This window comes from Neoarius graeffei, chromosome 26 (genome assembly GCF_027579695.1).
Source record: "Neoarius graeffei isolate fNeoGra1 chromosome 26, fNeoGra1.pri, whole genome shotgun sequence".
NCBI classification, from domain to species: domain Eukaryota; kingdom Metazoa; phylum Chordata; class Actinopteri; order Siluriformes; family Ariidae; genus Neoarius; species Neoarius graeffei.
In genome coordinates, this window is record NC_083594.1 from 9,986,939 (window position 1) to 10,008,548 (window position 21,610).

The 21,610-nt window shown below is 41.7% G+C and overlaps 1 protein-coding gene across 1 annotated transcript in view; it reads left to right on the plus strand.

Moving 5' to 3' along the window:
* igsf21a (immunoglobin superfamily, member 21a) overlaps nt 1-21,610 on the plus strand; it is a gene marked incomplete at its 5' end in the record, with an annotated part of 652,865 nt that overhangs the window by 410,734 nt on the left and 220,521 nt on the right. Inside the window, one exon of the mRNA XM_060909758.1 lies at nt 15,154-15,275. Within this exon, the coding sequence (XP_060765741.1) occupies nt 15,154-15,275 (122 nt within the window). The remainder of the gene's footprint in view (nt 1-15,153; nt 15,276-21,610) is intronic.

Here is a 21,610-nt window from a genome sequence, read left to right on the forward strand (position 1 = left end):
TCCAGTGAATGTGGATGGAATAATTTGATATATCTCAATGAAGTAGTTATGTAAATATCGTTCACCATAAAGCAACTCTCAAAGCAATCTGAACTTTTGTCAACTTACAGCAAAGGAAATTAATGCAGTCTAAATGTCATTAGAAATTTCCCAAGTGGTCATATCAATCTGGCAACCCTGGTGCTACTGTAGCTCACAGCAACATGTCTGAATAGAAAGTTGGAGTGGATCTCTCTTGAAGCAACTGACTGAGTTAGCTTCTTGTCTTGTTCATGAATAAATTATTAAGTTAGAGATTTACTTAACAAAGCGACTGACAAAGATGCATCTTATACTGTAGATTTATATGACAGACTATTTCTTTGATCTGGGTTCAACTGTCAACAAGTAGATAAAATGACATGGCTACAATGGCTACTTAAAAGTTGTAGTTGTGATTATGATAATAAAGTTGGAACTGCGTCTCACGTCTGTGTCAAACACTGAGTGATGCTTGCTCGATATTGTCCAGGGTTTGAGAAACTGTCCAGAGTGAAATGTGCAGGAGCAGCTCTGTGCTTTCCATACTGATGCTATTTATAATATTTACTTCTCTTACCTTTAGGCTGAGGAAACCATGGGCTAAAGGTTAGAGAAGCAGCTTTGGGACCAAAACATTGCTGGTTTGATTCCCTGGACCAGCAGGAATGATTGAAGTGCCCTTGAGCAAGGCACCTAACTCCCAACTGCTCCCCAGGTTGCTCTGGGTATGTTGTATGTCGCTATGGATAACAGCCTCTGCTAAATGTCTGTAATGTAATACTTATCTTGAGTTTATTAGAAGTTTATCTTTTAATGTTAGCGACTTTGATAGCATCTCAAAAGAGCTAGCCAGCACCATCAGCTCTGTGGATTCCCACACCACCTGGAAAGAGACGAAGGCAGCACCGTTGAGAACGGAAAAGCATGGCAGTGCGCCAGGGTGCAGGCCAGGCTACAAATTGCTCTGCAAAGACTTTCTTTGCCAAGTGGTTTCCTTGCAAATGGACAAAGATAGATGAAGTAAGGCTGTGGCTCACCATACAGAGATCTCGCAGGGACTGATTTTAAGAGATGTGGCTTCAGCACACTGGTTCTTGATGGGACTGTGAAGCTAACGAACTGGATGGTGAACTTCACAGACCAAAGAAAAGACTACAGTTAGAACAGGGATATCCGTCAACAATCGTTGTTGTCATGGCTGTCCCTCAGAAGTGAGGATGATGTTCTTCTAGTCATTGGCAGCTCGGTCTTGGTGGGTTCTCAAGTGGCTGAGGAGCCCAATCCTTGATTTACAGGATTTGTTGCAGATGCTACAGATGGTGGTCAACAATAACTGGTGCACCAACCACACTTTATCTCATTGTAATGGCAGTTGCTGTTGTTTCATTTTTCACAATACCTGCAGAACTGTTGAAGCTTTGGCTGTGTAGCGCTATGGTAATATAGCCTCCGTAACTTGTATCCAGTAACTTGAACATGGGCTGGTATATGCAAATTATGGTGTGTGAATATTCATGAATCTCGACTGTTATGAAAAAGTCCAGAATTTTGGAATTGACCCCATTTGCCAACCTCTTTACCTCTGTTAACTTTGTTGGAAGAGGTTATGTTTTTGCCTCCATTTGCTTTTGTTTATCTGTTCCCAATGTAACTCAAAGTATTGAACAGATTTGGATGAAATTTGGAAGAAAGGTGAGCCATGGGCCAAGGAACAATTGATTACATTTTGAAGCAAAACCAGATATGTATGTGGATCCAGGATTTTGTTTGTCTGTTCCCAATGTAACACAAAAAGTATTGAACAGATTTGGATGAAATTTGGTGTACAGGTTTAGTATTATCCGCGGTTCAAGTGATTTTTATTTTATTGTTGAGCCAGAACAGGATCCAGATATCTGGATCTAGATCAATTTTTTGCTATCAAGATGACTCAAAAAGTTGTGGATGGATTTGGAGTAAATTCGGTACGTAGCTTTGTCCTAACCCAGCTTAAAACTAGTTAATTGCTGAAAGTGATCTGTGTCTTTGTCTGGATCCTCGATCCAGAAAACTGTAATAGGATAAGTATTGGTTGGATTTCACTATATGTTGGTGAGTGGCTTTCTTTTGATACTAGAAGGAAAAATGTAAAGTTTGATGAGCCAGATCCAAAAATAACAAATCAATACATGTAAATATTGGTCCGTGTATAATCAAGCCCCTGTCTAATCAGTGTAAAACTGTATATTCAGTAAGTATATGGCATGTATCCACATCGAGCCATCCAATATCAGTAACCACTTATCCTGTGCAGGGTCGCGGGCAAGCTGGAGCCAATCCCAGCTGACTATGGATGTGAGGTGGGGTACACCCTGGACAAGTCGCCAAATCATCACAGGGCCGACACATAAACACACAACCATTCACACTGACGTTCACACCTACAGTCAATTTAGAGTCACCAGTTAACCTATCCTGTACGTCTTTGGACTGTGGGGGGAACCGGAGCACCCGGAGGAAACCCACTCAGACACGGGGAGAACATGCAAACTCCGCACAGAAAGTCGGCCCCCGTCGGCTGCTGGGCTCAAACCCAGAACCTTCTTGCTGTGAGGCGACAGTGCTAACCACTACACCACCATGCCGCCCATGTAGCCACATCCCAGATTTGTAAACATATGGATATATGCTCTCTTTCACGGACCCTTCTAGTTTTTATATGTGGGATTTGCATTTGAAAGAGAAAGCAGCAGTGTTTGAGCTTCGCTGTATGTTGGTTCTATGACCTGAACTTAGCTTCTTCAACTATGCCAAGGTAAATGTTTCTATACTATGGAATCTTTAAACACAAAACTGAGAACAAGGATTTCTTTGCTAGCAGCACACATTAGAAATCAAGAAATCCAGAAATCATTATAAACAGAGCCAAATAAAATGCTCCATGACACCCCTGATTGTTTAATCTTAAGTAGGTTACTCATTTCGGTATTAGGCCAAGTTTACATTAGACCGTATCTGTCTCGTTTTCTTCGCAGATGCACTGTCCGTTTACATTAAAACGCCTGGAAACGCCGGGAAACGGGAATCCGCCAGCGTCCACGTATTCAATCCAAATCGTGTCTGGTCCGGTGCTGTGTAAACATTGAGAATACGCGGATACGCTGTGCTGAGCTCTAGCTGGCGTTGTCATTGGACAACGTCACTGTGACATTCGCTGGCGTTGGTCATGTGACGCGACTGCTGAAAAACGGCGCGGACTTCCGCCTTGTATCACCTTTCATTAAAGAGTATAAAAGTATGAAAATACTGCAAATACTGATGCAAATACTGCCCATTGTGTAGTTATGATTGTCTTTAGGCTTGCCATCCTTCCACTTGCAAGTGGTAAGTGGCGCGCATGCCCGACATGCACTGAGATCACACACACAGCGGCTCAGTCCCGAATCACTGCTCGTGCGCTTCACTCGCGCGCTCTGTGAGCTGCGCAGGGCCGGAGTGCGCACCCTCCAGAGGGCACTCGCTGTTCAGGGCGGAGTGATTTGGAGCGCAGGATGCCTGCGGAGCCGAGCGTACCCATGTATTGGCGTTGCTATGTGCACGCGAATCGTGTATTGGCGTTGCTGTGTGCACACTAATCGTTTTAAAAACGTTAATCTGATGATCCGCTGATACGGTCTAATGCAAACCCCACCTTAGTATCAACAAGTATCAAAAAGCATGTATTCACGTATGTACCGAGTTTGAAAAAATGGTGTTGATGCATCACAAGTTCAGACAATATTTATCTCTGCCAAGGCGGTTATGTTTTCAGTGGGGTTTGTTTGCTTGCTTGTCTGCTGTTAAGCAGGACTGCACAAAACCTACCAACCCAATTTCTATGAAACTTGGCGGAAAGATGAAGCATGGGCTTAGGAAGAACCCGAAAATTTTGGAGCAGAGACAAGTCACAGGGCAGAGCCATGAATTTAGTTTCACTTTCATTAACATTGCAAGATATGGCATTTGGCTTTGGCAGAGGTTTGCGCTCTCCGAGTTCCCTTCTGTTCAGTCCCTCAACAATTGATGTGAGGCCCATTCAAGTTTAAGCATTTATCCTCTTTGTGATCAACACATTTTGCTTTGACATTTGTCACTATCTACCTTCTCTACCATTTTCTTATAACATTGGTCTTTGTCTTTTCATCCTTTTTTTTTCCTCTTCATTCTTTATTTCAGCTCGCAAACCTCTGCTCAGAAGTTACTGAAGGAGAACTCAAAAAGACCATTGAAGTATTTTGTCATTTTGTGCATGAACAGTGTCTTGCAAAAGTGTTCATCCCCCTTGGTGTTTGTCCTGTTTTGTTGCATTACAAGCTGGCAATAAAATTAATTTTTGGGGGGTTTAGCACCATTTGATTGACACAACATGCCTACCACTTTAAAGGCGCTTTATTTATTTATTTATTTATTTATTTTTAATTGTGAGACAAACAATAATTAACATAAAAAATAAAACAGAAATCTGGAATGTGCATAAGTATTCACCCCCTTTCGTATGAAACCCCTCTGGTTCAACCAGTTCACTTCATAAGTCACATAATTAGTTAATTAAGACTCACCTGTGTGCAAAGTGTCACATGATCTGTCACATAATGTCTGTATAAATCAACCTGTCCTGGAAGGACCCTGACTCCGCAACACTACTAAGCAAGCAACATGAAAACCAAGGAGCCTCCAAACAGGTCAGAGACAAAGTTGTGGAGAAGTATAGATCAGGTTTGGGTTATTAAAAAAAAAATCCCAAACTTTGAATATCCCACGGAGCACCATTAAATCCATTATAGCACAATGGAAAGAATATGTCACCACTACAAACCTGACAAGAGAAGGCCACCCACCAAAACTCACAGACCGGGCAAGGAGGGCATTAATCAGAGATGTAACAAAGACACCAAAGAGAACACTGAAGGAGTTGCAAAGATCCACAGCAGAGATGGGAGTATCTGTCCATAGGACCACTTTAAGCTGTACAATCCACAGAGTGGGGCTTTATGGAAGAGTGGCCAGAAAGAAGCCATTGCTTCAAGAAGAAAAATAAGAAAACATGTTTGGAGTTTGCCCAACAGCATGTGGCAGACTCCCCAAACACATGGAAGAAGATTTTCTGGTCAGATGAGACTAAAATTGATCTTTTTGTCCATCATGGGAAATGCCATGTGTGGTGCAAACCCAACATCCTGAGCACACCATTCCTACAGTGAAGCATGGTGGTGGCAGCATCATGCTGTGGGGATGTTTTTCCTCTGCAGGGACAGGAAAGCTGGTCAGGATTGAAGGAAAGATGGATGGCACTAAATACAGGGCAATTCTGGAGGAAAACCTGTTTGAGTCAGCCAGAGGTTTGAGACTGGGACGAAAGTTCACGTTCCAGCAGGACAATGACCCTAAACATACTGCTAAAGCTACACTGGAATGGCTTATAGGGAAACAGTTAAATGTCTTGGAATGGCCTAATCAAAGCCCAGACCTCAATCCAATGGAGAATCTGTGGCATAACTTGAAGATTGCTGTACACCAATGCAGCCCATCTAACTTGAAGGAGTTGGAGCAGTTTTGCCTTGAGGAATGGGCAAAAATCCTGGTGGCTAGATGTGCTAAGCTAATAGAGACATACCCCAAGAGACTTGCAGCTGTAATGGCAGCAAAAAGCGGCTCGACAAAATATCGACTTTGGAGGGTGAATCCCAATGCCCACTCCAGATTTCTGTTTTCATCTTAATTATTGTTTGTGTCACAATAAAACAACAGTTTGCACCTTTAAAGTGGTAGGCAATGTTGTGTAAATCAAATGGTGCTAACCCTCCAAACCCATTTTAATTCTTGCTTGTAATGCGACAAAACAGGACGAACACCAAGACGGATGAATACTTTTGCAAGACACTGTATTGTAAGTCCTACATTTAAAAACATCATGGTCCAACACAGAGATAGAAGACAGCATTTGCCTTGACATTTTAAATTTTGTTTTGTTTTGTTCTCACAGCTTGGCTTATGTCATGTCTAATTTTAAGCCTTCAATACAGACAGCCACAATAGCATCCAACATCTAGCTGCGTAAACAGCATTCCAAATATTGACCAGCTTTTAGTTCTTGACCTTTCTGGCTTCGCTTGCTTGTAAACTCATACCGAGATTGTGTGAAAATCCTGCCGAGCTTGCGTCCCAAAGTCTCATGCTTATAGAGCTGAGCAGATGGCTCTAATAAACATTGTGTCTGAATGGCGACGCCAGAGAGTTCCTTGGGCAAAGTGGTGGGAGCTGTAGTACAACCCAACAGCCAAATGAACACTTCAGAGGGCCTAGGGTACACGCTTCGACATGAAGGACTGCTTTCTCTTTGCCTGCTCTTCAAAAACTTGTACTTCAAGAGCTATCTTTGTGAAGAGACGCAACAAGTGTGTCATCTCCATAAAGTGCAGTTATGGCTGTTTCTATGCATTGTGCATGAAGTTAGTGATGTAATGCTGCCCTTGATAGTCATGTTGCATGATCGTAGACGTATCAGTACTTCCAAATTACAATGTTTAATCCTAATTTTAGGACATGCTTCTTAATACAAGACTACATACAGAGTAACGTAATGAGACTTAGCAACAACAACCTAAAGACCTACTTGTCCCAGGAGACCAAGTATGTGCCTGTGTTTTACATCTAGCTCTTATCTTAACGAGTTTCTGTATTTTATAACCTGATATTTATGGACAGATGGAAGCCCTCAAGAGGAGAAAGTGCACTTAATTTCACACTTGAAAGAAAGGTTGCACTAGCAAGAGCTACCAAAGCAAAATTAATTAAACAACACAGGTCTCTAGCTACTTAACATCTGTGCTCGCTGAGTAAATATTACCCCATGCCATCGAATAGTTTAGCCTGTGCATTTATTTTATTCCCAATTCCTTTGTGTGCAGCGCTTGAGCAATTATAAGTCGATGCTCTACTAGTTTGCTTGGCTAGCTGTAGGCATGGAGTGTGTTTCCCTAGAGGCCGAGGGGTTACTCAGGCAGTTCCACACAGGATTGTGAAGCCAGAATGAATTGTGTGTGGAAATCTGTGCTTGGAATTGAGTGTTTCTTTTTTGCTTGTGGACTGCAAAGTGTATGGGAAAAAAAAGGCAGATGCACTGCCAAACAGGATGTTCAGTAGAGCGAGTGTGGAAAAGATCCTCCCGGCCTCCAGTTCTTACCATTATGTTTGAAAAGATCTCATCTCATTATCTCTAGCCGCTTTATCCTTCTACAGGGTCGCAGGCAAGCTGGAGCCTATCCCAGCTGACTACGGGCGAGAGGCGGGGTACACCCTGGACAAGTCGCCAGGTCATCACAGGGCTGACACATAGACACCCATTCACACCTACGGCAATTTAGAGTCGCCAGTTAACCTAACCTGCATGTCTTTGGACTATGGGGGAAACCGGAGCACCCGGAGGAAACCCACGCGAACACGGGGAGAACATGCAAACTCCACACAGAAAGGCCCTCGCCGGCCACGGGGCTCGAACCCGGACCTTCTTGCTGTGAGGCGACAGCGCTAACCACTACACCATCTCTCCTCGTCTGCGGGGAATCTATAAAATGACAGGCCCCCCTTTTGGCCCTGTCTATTGGTACAACCAAATGCTGAACAAGATATAACCATTCTCGAAAGATCTACTCCCACACACTTGATAATTAGAACGGGTTCGTCTAAGTTCTATGTGCAGCCATGCCGTCCAAGATGGCAGATAAACAAATATCACGTGACCTCGTGATGTCATGTGCACGCTCTCTATAGAAAATAAAATAGGTGTCGTGAGCGTTCCTGTCAAATTTAGCTAATTTCTCCAGTAACTGGGTCATAATTCAGAATTCCTGAAGCCTGTTTTGCGGTTTCACCCATGGTTTTAATAATTCCAATTTTTCTATAGAATTGAGGTGTTGTGATATCAGTGGTGAACTGTTACTATTCGAGCTGGGACTTGAGCTCAGCCAAAATGTAGCCAGACACACCAAAAAGCAACAGGATAAAAGATTTTGCAAGGGATTAGCAGCAGGCTACCAGGTCGGTCCGTTGTGTGTAGCTGTCGATGTTTGATTTTAAAAGTAACTCAGTAAATTACACAGGGAAATGAATACTTAAGTCTGAGTTATGCGTGCAGCGTGGAAGAAGAGTCTGGAGACAGAAATCTTAGTTTCTCGGTCGTTAGCCTGTGCTACTTGCTCTCGATAGCACTGGCTTGACTGCTTTATTAGCATTCGCTAACACTACTGATGAACGCTACACTGGCTGGAAGGTGACTTCACTGCTGCGCTGACGGCGCCGACTCGCAGTTAAGCTCGCGTTGGCCTTCGAGAAAGCAGAGGGTGATAAAATTTTTGGTCCCTCCCACTATCAATCAAAATCTGATTGGTTAATTCATCTGTCACTTCCTACATAAACACACACTGCCATGGCCTTCTGTCCCGGCAGTGAAGTCTTAACCAATGAGTGAGCAGCTCGAAACTCTTCTCACCCTAGAGACAACAAACAAAAAATCTCATTGGACAACTCGATTTTAATGTTTTCAGGACAGTAACCCTTTCATTTGGGCGGCACGGTGGTGTAGTGGTTAGCGCTGTCGCCTCACAGCAAGAAGGTCCGGGTTCGAGCCCCGTGGCCGGCGAGGGCCTTTCTGTGTGGAGTTTGCATGTTCTCCCCGTGTCCGCGTGGGTTTCCTCCGGGTGCTCCGGTTTCCCCCACAGTCCAAAGACATGCAGGTTAGGTTAACTGGTGACTCTAAATTGAGCGTAGGTGTGAATGTGAGTGTGAATGGTTGTCTGTGTCTATGTGTCAGTCCTGTGATAACCTGGCGACTTGTCCAGGGTGTACCCCGCCTTTCGCCCGTAGTCAGCTGGGATAGGCTCCAGCTTGTCTGCGACCCTGTAGAAGGATAAAGCGGCTGGAGATAATGAGATGAGAACCCTTTCATTTCTGAAGCACATTTGATAGCAAATGAGGCCACATTAGAATCAGAAGAGAATAATTATTGTGGAATTATGAAAGAAATTAAAAATAAAATTTGAAATGCTGATACGTTTGGGCCTTCTCTGAAGGCCTAGAAGGCCCTGACGGTTCCCCTCTGAGTGATATTGCACACAAGTCTCATCCTATAAACTGTCATTTGCAACTTTTTTTTTTTTTGTCAATAATAATAATAATAATTTAAAAAGTATGCAGACGTATTTACCCCATGTATACAGCTAAATTTGATTCTGCCAAGGGGTTGAATACTTATGCAGCTGCATTTTCACTTCCTTCAAGGTTCAAAATATATTTTACACCTTCAAATGTTTGTGTAAATCAAATTGTAATAATCACAATAACAAGGCTCTGAAGATGTATAAGAAAACATATGCAGGGTGATTTTTTTTTCCTTTTTTTCTTTTTACAAAAATACAAACTCGGAGTCAAAATAGGGACAGTAGTTAAATTCAGAAATACACCAAAGGGCAAATTTTGAAGAATGGAAAAGGCAAGGGTCAAAACATGGAATAGTAATCACGGAATACAAGGCTCATGCCTTTCAGGACTGTTAAAGTTGGCAAGACTTCACAGCTTACATCCATATCACTCTGACAATGCCTGATCTTGTCTGATCTCAGGCAGAGTTGGACCTGGTTAGTACTTAGATGGGAAGACTGCACTGGCAGTGTTTGGTCTGGTTTTATATATTCTGTAAACAGGAAGTGGTTAATAGACCTTTTGCATGTGGCGTCACGCATCACGTGATAATTTCTCCTGGGGGACAACGAGACACCATCTTTCCTGTAAGCAAGGCTTAAAGGAACAGTCCACCGTACTTCCATAATGAAATATGCTCTTATCTGAATTGAGACGAGCTGCTCTGTACCTCTCCGAGCTTTGCGCGACCTCCCAGTCAGTCAGACGCAGTCAGACGCGCTGTCACTCCTGTTAGCAATGTAGCTAGGCTCAGCATGGCCAATGGTATTTTTTGGGGCTGTAGTTAGATGCGACCAAACTCTTCCGCGTTTTTCCTGTTTACATAGGTTTATATGACTAGTGACATGAAACAAGTTCAGTTACACAAATTGAAACGTAGCGATTTTCTATGCTATGGAAAGTCCGCACTATAATGACAGGCGTACTAACACCGTCTGCGCGCTTCGGCAGCGCATTGATACGGAGCTCAGATATCAATGCGCTGTCGAAGCGCGCAGACGGTGTTAGTATGCCTGTCATTATAGTGCGGACTTTCCATAGCATAGAAAATCGCTACGTTTCAATTTGTGTAACTGAACTTGTTTCATGTCACTAGTCATATAAACCTATGTAAACAGGAAAAACGCGGAAGAGTTTGGTCGCATCTAACTACAGCCCCAAAAAATACCATTGGCCATGCTGAGCCTAGCTACATTGCTAACAGGAGTGACAGCGCGTCTGACTGCGTCTGACTGACTGGGAGGTCGCGCAAAGCTCGGAGAGGTACGGAGCAGCTCGTCTCAATTCAGACAAGAGCATATTTCATTATGGAAGTACGGTGGACTGTTCCTTTAAATGTGGTTCGTTTTTCCTATGGTTCTGTCTTAAATATGGTTTGTTTTTGGTTGTTCAAATAGAGAAAAAGATGAAAGGTATTACCGTCTCCCTGGAACTTTGCCTTGAGCTTCTGATTGTGGCTTAGGAACGTGACTTGGGCATTTCTTTAGAAAGGAAATATCTCTGATCCGGGAGTAGGAGATTTATTTTTAATTTTTTTTTTTCACAGCAGTAGGAAGAACCTAGTACGCCTTTTTTAATCTGTAACTGTCAGTGAATCCCTTTGTTTCACTCCAGCTTCGAGCCCATAACAACAGCGCTATGTTAGAACAGCTCTCTCCAAGGCCTGCCATACAGTCACAGTGTGCAGCCACGATCTTGCCAATTTCTTCACTGAAAATCCACAGAGTTAAAGGTTTGTTCAGTCATTCTTTGCAAGTGGTTAACCTGGAATAGAATATAGGTTGTATTCAATCATGTGACTTTTGCTTGTGAGTTTACTTCCGGTGAATGAAGTGGTGGTCAGGCAAACCGATTTGGCTACCAGCATGCAAAGGGTTTGTGAAACCGTCTGAGTATTTTTGCGGTTTAGAGACCGATGTACGGTCAAGATACCTTCGGAAAGTTGCTCTTTGCGATGGGATAGATCCTTACATGCTAACAAAGAAGGGTGTTTCCCGATGATTTGGAAAATTATCCATCTGTTGAGTTCTCCGACATCTCAAACTACCTGGTGCTGCTGGTAGACATCGTTCTACATGGACAAACGGATGAAATCCTGGAAGAGCATGGAGGCGTACAACTTTTTATATGTGGCTGGGTTAAAGATCTGGGGATCAGGACACAAGATAAATCCTGTATTGTTTTTGCCTGGGTAAGTCGGCATTTTTGGGCTTTTTGTACACATCTCTGCGGTGGTTGTTAGGACGCTACAGGAATTGGTATCAAGTGTACACAAATCACAGCCACTCGATTCTCAATCCTTCATGCGCTTCTCTTCCAGCAATTTTTTTTTTTTTAACCGAGAGAAAATGCAGTGAGAAGGTACATTCCAACATCTATTACCCCTTTTCCACCAAATCAGTTCCAGGGCTGGTTCGGGGCCAGTGCTGGTGCTGGTTCACAACTCGTTCAACTTGCAAGCCAGCTGAGAACCAATTTGCTTTTCCATAGCTCGCGGTGCTAAGCGGAGCCACGTCATTACGTCGCTGTATACGTCAGTTACGTCGCTACGTTTGCATAAACCTCGGCGCGAATATCGAAGCAAAAACAACACGGAAGAAGCAGCAGCAGCAATAATAATAATAATAATGGATGACTTCGCGTTTGTACAGCTGCTGCTTCTCGTCGCTTAAAAATGCGATCTTTCGCTGTCTTGTTATTGTTGTTGGTCTTAACAACTCCGCCCCCCCGCTGACATAAGCGGTTCTTTCCTCTGGCCCAGCAGAGAGTTGGTGCTAGCCTGGAACCGGTTTTTCTGGCCCCAGAGCCAGTTCTTTGTCAGTGGAAACAGAAAACCCGGTTCCAAACTAAGCACTGGCCCCGAACCAGCCCTGGAACTGCTTTGGTGGAAAAGGGGCATATGTCAGTAATGCTCGGCCACAAATCTACATTGTTATTCCAGTCATTTTGAGGAATCTTGTATGAATCATAACCATGAATAAACTCTAATTTCCATGTATATCTATCCTTTGCTTCTTTCTGAATAAGATTATCCAAGTAAAAGCTTCTTTTTTTTTTTTAAGCCATGGCTTTCTTTAAATTACAGACATCTGACGTCTTCAGTATTCAAACAAAGTTCACTTGTCCACCAAGACAAGGGTAGCAATGGTTGCTAATGTAGGTGTGACGTCAGTGCAAGGGGTCGATAGATAATGGATAAGGACTCGGTATTCAAGGGAGCGGGACCTGTGCATGGAGGTGCAGTGTCCTGAGTGGATGGATATGACACCGTCATGACACTGCATCAGAAATACAAACCAAACATGACTCAGATTTGCATTACATCTACCTAGGACCCTATAAATATCTCTAAAAATACACAGGCCATGTGCAGGGGAAAAGTAATAACAGATATGAAGACATATTTACAGCAGCGGTGAATAGGATAAGAAAAGAAAATCCATTTTGGAAATCCATTTTCATTCAGCTACTTCTTGGGCTCCAAATTGACTGCTGACACTCCCATTAAAATGCTGTCAGTCTCACCCATTTCCTGTGTCTGCCTCTTAATATTTCTGCCAGAGCCTCAGTCATTCAGATGCTAAATAGACTTTCTTTCTTTCCCTGCAGAAATAAGAAGATAAGAATAGTGTTCCACGAGCTTGTCGGGAATGTAAAAAGAAACAAAATGAGTGGTGCCTTGAATTAGCTCTCACCTTCTGAGTACCTCGTCACAATTCATTACCTCCCGCAGAGCCACAGACTGTTTAGCCACCAACAATTTTCAGCTGAAGCATCAGTCATGATTAGTGGGCTGTGTTAGAGTAAGCTACGTGCCTAATGCCACATAACTAGGTGCTTCTCTGATTTCGTCATGTTTAAACCAGTTTTTCTGAAGCCTTTTTAATTCTTTTCTCAACTGAATCTTTAACAGTAGGCTGAGAGTAAAGCGAAACAAATCGCTGACGGAATCGCTTCACTGCTAATTTTACCTGCAGAAAAAGAGCTTCCTATGTCGCTGCTTTCCAACTCTGCCAGTCTGTGAATCCTGTGTGAGGTTTAGAGGCTGTCCACATGGCAACGGATTCAGGTGAATCTGATAAAATTGTTTATCGTTTCGGCCTGGCGTCCACACGGCACCGGCGTTTTGGGTGCCCCAAAACGAGAACGGGTTCCAGAGTGGAAAAATCTGGCGCCGGCGCCGTTGCGAAGTCGTCTGGATGAGTAGAACGGATTTGTTTACGATGACGTCACAACCACATGACTAGAACAAGCAGCACTCTCGCTGTTTTGTATGAACCACTGCATTGCATTCACTTTTGTATACAGCTTTTCTTTTAAATAAACAAGTAACTGAACCATTTCTTGAATTTCTTTTTTTTATTGGATAAGACTGCTTTTCAAAATGTTCACACACAATATAAAAAGTTATATAAATTATATAAAAATGCTTTTCAAAATGTTCACACACAATAAGAAAATTAAGTTATATAAAACTATGCACACTAATAAAACTAATTTGTACACACAGAAGGCACGATTTCCTTGCGTAGTCGCAGCCATCTTCTTCTTGTTGTTGTGTGCTTGTTCCTGAGAGTGCTTCACGCCGGGTAGAAGAAGGGGTTTATGCGCATGCGTCCTACTTCTATTGTTCTGGTGTCTCCGATGGGACCGTCTTACAGCGCACGTAGAGGTGTGGCATGTGTATTGCATCGTTTTCAGCAAGCGTTACGTTGCCATATGTACCTGATATTTTACTGATCCGTTGCCCATGTGGACGCGATATTTTTTTAAATAAAATCTCGTTGCCGTTGTCGTGTGGATGTAGCCTTAATGCATGGGTTGGAGATGGATGGATGGATGGACAGACAGATGAATGGATAGAAATTATAGAGAGGACAAATTTTATTTTATTAAAGTAAATGTTGCTTTTGCCACAAAATGACCATTTAATTTTAGAGAGAGAGAGAGAGATAGAGGTCAAATAAAGGAAGGATGGAAAAGAAAGAAAGAAAACAAATGAAGGAAGGAAAAGTAAGTACGAAAGAGAGAGAGAGAGAGAGAGAGAGAGAGAGAGAAAGAAAAAGGAAGGGAGAAAACAAATGAAGGAAGGAAAAATAAGTACAGATGAAAGAGAAAAAGAGAGAGAAGGAAGGAAAAGTAAACAGAGAGAGAGAACAAATCAAGGAAGGATGGAAAAGTACAGATGAAAGAGAGAAAACAAAAGGGAGAAAACAAATGAAGGAAGGAAGGAAAAGTAAGTACAGATGAAAGAAAGAAAAAGAAAGAAAGAACTAACAGGAGAAAACGAAGGAAGGAAGGAAGGAAGGAAGGAAGGAAGGAACAGTAAGTACAGAGGAAAGAAAGAACAAGAAAAAGAAAGAACAAGAAAAAGAAAGGAAAAGTAAGTACAGATGAAAGAGAGAGAAGGAAGGAAAAGTAAACTGATATGAGAGAGAGAGAACAAATGAAGGAAGGATGGAAAAGTACAGATGAAAGAAAGAAGGAAAGGGAGAAAACAAACGAAGGAAGGAAGGAAAAGTAAGCATAGACAAAAGAAAAAGAAAAATGAAGGGAGAAAAAGCAATGAAGGAAAAAATGAAGGAAGAAAAAAATAAGTATAGTTGAAAGAAAGCAAGGAAGGAAAAGAAAGGAAAAAAGAAAACAAATGAAGAAAGGAAGGAAAAGTAAATACAGAAGAAAGAAAGAAAGAAAGAAAGAAAGAAAGAAAGGATGGGAAAGAAAGTATTTGAAATAAAAAATTGTGAAAATGAAGAAAAGACAGAGCCGTAATTATTAAAACTGCTGAAGCTCATTTTCTGACTTGTTTCTAAATAAATAAAATCAGAACTAACCCTTTTATAAATGAAGTTATATAAATGTTTACGATGTTGATCCCAAAACTCAACGCCCTCTGTCGTATGTCCCTTCTCTTCCCAGGTTACAGATGGAGGCACAATTAAACAAAAGATCTTCACATATGATGCCATGTTTAATACCAATTACTCCCACATGGAGGACTATCGCAGGAGAGAGGACCTGGTGTATCAGTCTACAGTTCGGTAAGATGCCGGGATTAGTTAATTGACTGTGTTTCACTCGAAATAGATAGCAAGAGTTTATCATTACATTATAAGAACCAAAACAGAAGTGTACTCTCTGTAGTATTATCTCAGCATTTCCTGAAATGTACAGTATCCGAGTAGCCATCTCAAGTTTGTGATGGGAACCTGTTTTTTGAGTGCAGCCTAAACTTCGCCTGAGGCTATACAGCCTGGGAGTAGTTGTTGTTTTGCTTTTCTTCAGCAGAAGTGGGAAAGTTGGCAATAAAGATGGGAAATGGAGTGTGTGTGTGTGTGTGTGTGTGTGTGTGTGTGTGTGTGTGTGTGTGTGTGTGTGTGTGTGTGTGCATCATTTGTAGTGTGTGGTTGTAGGGTTGGGAACTGTCTCGGACACTCAGTAAAATACTGTTTTACTAAAAAGACTGCAAACTGATTTCCTTTGAGACAAATAAAAATACTTATTTTACGATACAAATGTGCATGGAATAATCAGTTGGCTGATTTCACAGCATGAGACAGAAGAAGTTTAGTTTAATCATGGCTAACAACCCATGGGTGCCAATACTTTTGCCAAATCTGTTCAAAAATGATTCATACAATTTCTGTGGCTAAATATTAAATGCAGTACTTTGGGGCATGTACGTAGTGCACTAAGTAGGGTTGATAACATTTTGTTCTACCCTATGTAGTGAGCATACATGTATCTAGTAAATAGGAAGCCATTTGCGATTTGCGCTAAATTAAAGATGTCGGATTTTACGTGGATCACGATAGGAAATGCAACATCAAGCTAAATGGAAGCAAAACAAAAACATCAGTGTGTGTGTGTAAATAAATGAAGATACTTAAAACATAAAATTTTGACTATGTATGAGTTTTGCAATTCTAGCTCCACTTCCTTGTCCCTGACTAGCGAGTAGCTAGTAATTAGCATTGATCAACATGAATCGGATCCTGAATTAATCCTCCATTCGCAACTGAAAACGAAAGTGACAAAAAATCATTTTATTTTCAACATGTGAACACAGAGCAGCGATATTAGCAATTGCAACAAGTGACAATGCGACATTGAGAAAATCTCAAATGAAATGTTAACAATTTTACGCAAATTAAATAGTTTGAAAGTCAAACTAGACACTTCCCTCAAAGATTCCGTAGACGCGTGGTCCAACATTTCTTCAATTCCTACTCACAACTTGCAATCCTACGTGCAATCGGTTTCAGCTTGTGTATAAACTTGTGCATGGTTTCAAAAATGACGCTTGGAAGGAAAATCGGAGATCGCCGATGTCTGAGGTGAGCGTGTGTACCTAGTATATTTAGCTTGCTCTGCTAATTTGCCAAGAAAGAGTGTACAAAGCCTAGCACAACAATGTATAAATCAAACACTTTTTTGCACAGATTTGTGCATTATTTAATTTGTTTAGCTAATTTGTTTTGGAAACTATATTGTATATAGCTACTAACATTTTGCACTGGAACTAAAAAAAAAAAATCCCAGGCAGTACATGTCAGTAAGACACAAACAATTTCTCACTTACTAGGATGAACATACTTTTATCATTTTCTTAGTGATTTTATTTTTTTTAAACAGCCAAATTCTGTAGCTCAAACATTCCAGATATCCATCATTGCTACACTAAATCTCACGTTATGTTATTGGTGTAAATCCATGGATTTTATATGGTGATCTTATTTGACACAACATGGTTCCACCCAAGAATTATTTTTTATCCGGAAGTAAATGGAAATGAGAGATAAACAGATTGTGATTACTGCCCCCTGGTGGTGTGGAGAGTTGTTTCTGTTTATGCAGGCAGAGATTGGGCATAAGTGTCACACAATTTTGCTGTACTTAATTGCTTATTAACTTTTCAGAGAAGATCATCATTAATGTTGGCTGTGGTTGGTGATTTTTTTTTCCGAGAGAGAGACATCTAATGAAAATGCCATTGATTACACACTATGGCTCAGACTCATTTCCTGATCTCGCACTAACTTACTAGCCCACTTCTCCTGCCCTATAAACCTTATATTTCTTCAAATCTGTATGAGCAGGTATTGCTTTCACATTTAATACTGAGCCTTGTCTGAAAAGTAGAAGACACACACTTTCAAGCACACACTTACACACAGATGAATGAACACTCCTACCCAGCAGGAAGTAAATTGACAGACACACCATAAGAAGCAGCAGAGGACTACCTGCACTGACCCCTCTATCTCATATAATGCTTAGCTTGGAGAAGCCAAGCAGAGACTTCTCAAGATCCTACACACACACACACACACACACACACACACTTACTTCAAAACATCACACAGTGAAATCACAAGTACAGATAGAACGGATATTTCACAGGCATTATTTCTTGCCCTCACCCCTGAGCCACATGAGGCCAAAGTCTGACTAATTCACCTTTCTGCCCTGAAATGAAAGACTGAGACTAAGAGAGAGAGAGACAAAGTGACAGGACATGATATGTATACACAAGCATCTAAGGCTACAGTGAGAATAGGTTCTTTGAAACTGTGTAGTCGAAAACTGGAAAAATGTCTCCTGGTCTTTTTCTAAAATTCAACGGTCCAGTTTTGGTGAGCCCGTGTCAACGGTAGCCAAGGATTCCTGGTTCTTGGCTGACAGAGTGCAAACCAGTCTTCTCCTGTTGTAGCCTATCCACCTCAAGGTTTGACGTGTTGTGCATTCTGAGGTGCTTTTCACCTCAACATGGTTGTAACGAGTGGTTACTCCAGTTCATGGTTCAGCTCTTGTGCATTTCATGCTTTTCAGCTCACCATGGTTGTAAAGAGTGTTTATTTGAATTAATGTAGCATCAAATGTACTATATACAGGAAGACAATGTCCAGACTGGTTTGACCTGACAGGATGGCGACGGCAGGCTTGGAGTACTGGAGTCCAACTCATGCCCTAACTTTAAGGACTCATGACTTGACTTGGACTTGAGCACTGATGACTTGGACTTGTGCATTAACTGCATTCGGACTTATAAATTGGAGACGAGGCCTCTGATTTTTTTTTTTTGTAACATGCCATAATAATTTGGCATATGATATTTATATCTACATTAATTTTTGTCCTAATTTCGTGCAAGAGTGTCACACCTGTATGCCTTGGCGCATGCATCAGATAGACTCTCGGGCGCACTCCGGATAGTGCGCGTGCCAAGTGGACTCTCGCACACATGTCGTAAATGACTTGCACCTGCACAGGATTAAGGCGCAATCAACACGCCTATATAAAAACTATGAAAACATACTTACTTTGCGAAGTATTGAGTCGTGTTGCTGACACATTACTGAACTGTATTTCCTTGTTTGGTTTCCTGATCCCTGATTTCCTGTTTCTCGTCTTTGGTTCTGCCGAGTCTATGATAGCCTGTTTGTGCCTCGCTCGACCTATTGCGTTTCACTGTTTCACGATTTTGCCTGCCATTCTGGATTGTTTACCTGTCTGCACTCGTATTAATAAACACACCTTCTGCACTCACATCCGTCTCCCAACCATCTCTGACAGAATATTTCACACTCCCTGACAAAGAGAAGCACTTTCACCTGTTCATAAGTCATGTTCAGAAACAAACTAATGTTAATGGTTCTGAAACAGCCACCGTCAAATGGTGCAGTTGGAATCTTGTTCTCAGACTCAAAGTTTTCTTGAATGACTTAGACTTGACTCGGACTTGAACACTAGGGACTTGAGACTGGACTCGGACTTGAGGTTTAGTGACTTGACTACAACTCTGGGTGACGGTAACTGGAGTAACAACTGCCTTGTGCATTCTGAGATGCTTTTCACATCAACATGGTTGCAACGAGTGGTTACTCCAGTTACTGTAGCCATCCTGTTAGGCCAAACCAGTCTGGACATTGTCTTCCTGTATATAGTATATTTGATGCTACGTTAATTCAAATAAACACTCTTTACAAACATGGTGAGCTTAAAAGCATGAAATGCACAAGACCTCACCTGTGAACCTGACATGCAGTATAAAAGGACAAAGGCTAGCTTATATTAAGGTGACCAGATTTCTGAGAAGAAAACCGGGGACGTTTTCGGTTTGGCAGTGAAAATATCATTAAAATGTCTAATGTTTTCATCTTTGGAATAAAAATGGGGGGGCATTTCTGGTTTTCATGTATTTTGATCATGCATTCCATAAAAAGTGGGCTTTTCCTCACTGAGCGCACCGTAGGCCGATTCTGCAACTGCTTTAGGTTCACGTTAATTAAAGACAATGTGAAAATCTCTGGTTTGGGTACATAGTTTAGATTTATAGACTCTTGAATTGTAGGCTAGCTGAAATAGATGTTTTCGACCCATTAAAAGTAAATATATTAAATTAATTACTATATGCCACTAGTAATGGACAATGTATTTAAAAATATACAAAACACAACAATTTAAATAAACATTTTACTTCAATCCGAGGAATGGTAACATTATTATTACTGAGGATACAAATGATTCCCAGTCTCCCGTAGCCTAAATTGTAGCATAGCTGAATTGATGACCGAGCCTAAATGAGTAGCCTTAATCAAAACATGTAGTCCGCGACACATCACAACAAATTACTGACACTTTGGTAACATTACCATAAACCTACAGCTTTGCATAGCCAGCTACTCTGTGGAATAACACACCAACTTGTGTGTAAGTTACGTAGCTTATGCCGTTGAACTGTTACAATTTTACCTCAGCTGGATTTCTGTGACAGCAACGCTACATCTAACAACACCTTCCGCTGAATGATTGGTGCTGCACTGAGCTTTCTCCTGCTAGCATTGGCTGCAGTAAGCTACAGTTTGTTCAGTCAACCGTTACATCTCAACACAGTGTAAACAAGCAATGTTATGTCATATACAAAATCGCAGAATGTAGTTTACACATTTAAAGACTAAATAACAGATGAAGGACAATGTCACGTCGGCCGACAAAAGAAGAGTACCTGTCCAGGAGCGGATGAAGCGATCTGTCAAAGCTGAATGAATGACTTTAGTTTTGGCAAAGATTCTAGCACCCAGCTAAATACAACCCCGATTCCAAAAAAGTTGGGACAAAGTACAAATTGTAAATAAAAACGGAATGCAATAATTTGCAAATCTCAAAAACTGATATTGTATTCACAATAGAACATAGACAACATATCAAATGTCGAAAGTGAGACATTTTGAAATTTCATGCCAAATACTGGCTCATTTGAAATTTCATGACAGCAACACATCTCAAAAAAGTTGGGACAGGGGCAATAAGAGGCTGGAAAAGTTAAAGGTACAAAAAAGGAACAGCTGGAGGACCAAATTGCAACTCATTAGGTCAATTGGCAATAGGTCATTAACATGACTGGGTATAAAAAGAGCATCTTGGAGTGGCAGCGGCTCTCAGAAGTAAAGATGGGAAGAGGATCACCAATCCCCCTAATTCTGCGCCGACAAATAGTGGAGCAATATCAGAAAGGAGTTTGACAGTGTAAAATTGCAAAGAGTTTGAACATATCATCATCTACAGTGCATAATATCATCAAAAGATTCAGAGAATCTGGAAGAATCTCTGTGCGTAAGGGTCAAGGCCGGAAAACCATACTGGGTGCCCGTGATCTTCGGGCCCTTAGACGGCACTGCATCACATACAGGCATGCTTCTGTATTGGAAATCACAAAATGGGCTCAGGAATATTTCCAGAATAATAACACAATTCACCGTGCCATCCGCCGTTGCCAGCTAAAACTCTATAGTTCAAAGAAGAAGCCGTATCTAAACATGATCCAGAAGCGCAGACGTCTTCTCTGGGCCAAGGCTCATTTAAAATGGACTGTGGCAAAGTGGAAAACTGTTCTGTGGTCAGACAAATCAAAATTTGAAGTTCTTTATGGAAATCAGGGACGCCGTGTCATTCGGACTAAAGAGGAGAAGGACGACCCAAGTTGTTATCAGCGCTCAGTTCAGAAGCCTGCATCTCTGATGGTATGGGGTTGCATTAGTGCGTGTGGCATGGGCAGCTTGCACATCTGGAAAGACACCATCAATGCTGAAAGGTATATCCAGGTTCTAGAGCAACATATGCTCCCATCCAGACGACGTCTCTTTCAGGGAAGACCTTGCATTTTCCAGCATGACAATGCCAAACCACATACTGCATCAATTACAGCATCATGGCTGCGTAGAAGAAGGGTCCGGGTACTGAACTGGCCAGCCTGCAGTCCAGATCTTTCACCCATAGAAAACATTTGGCGCATCATAAAACGGAAGATACGACAAAAAAGACCTAAGACAGTTGAACAACTAGAATCCTACATTAGACAAGAATGGGTTAACAT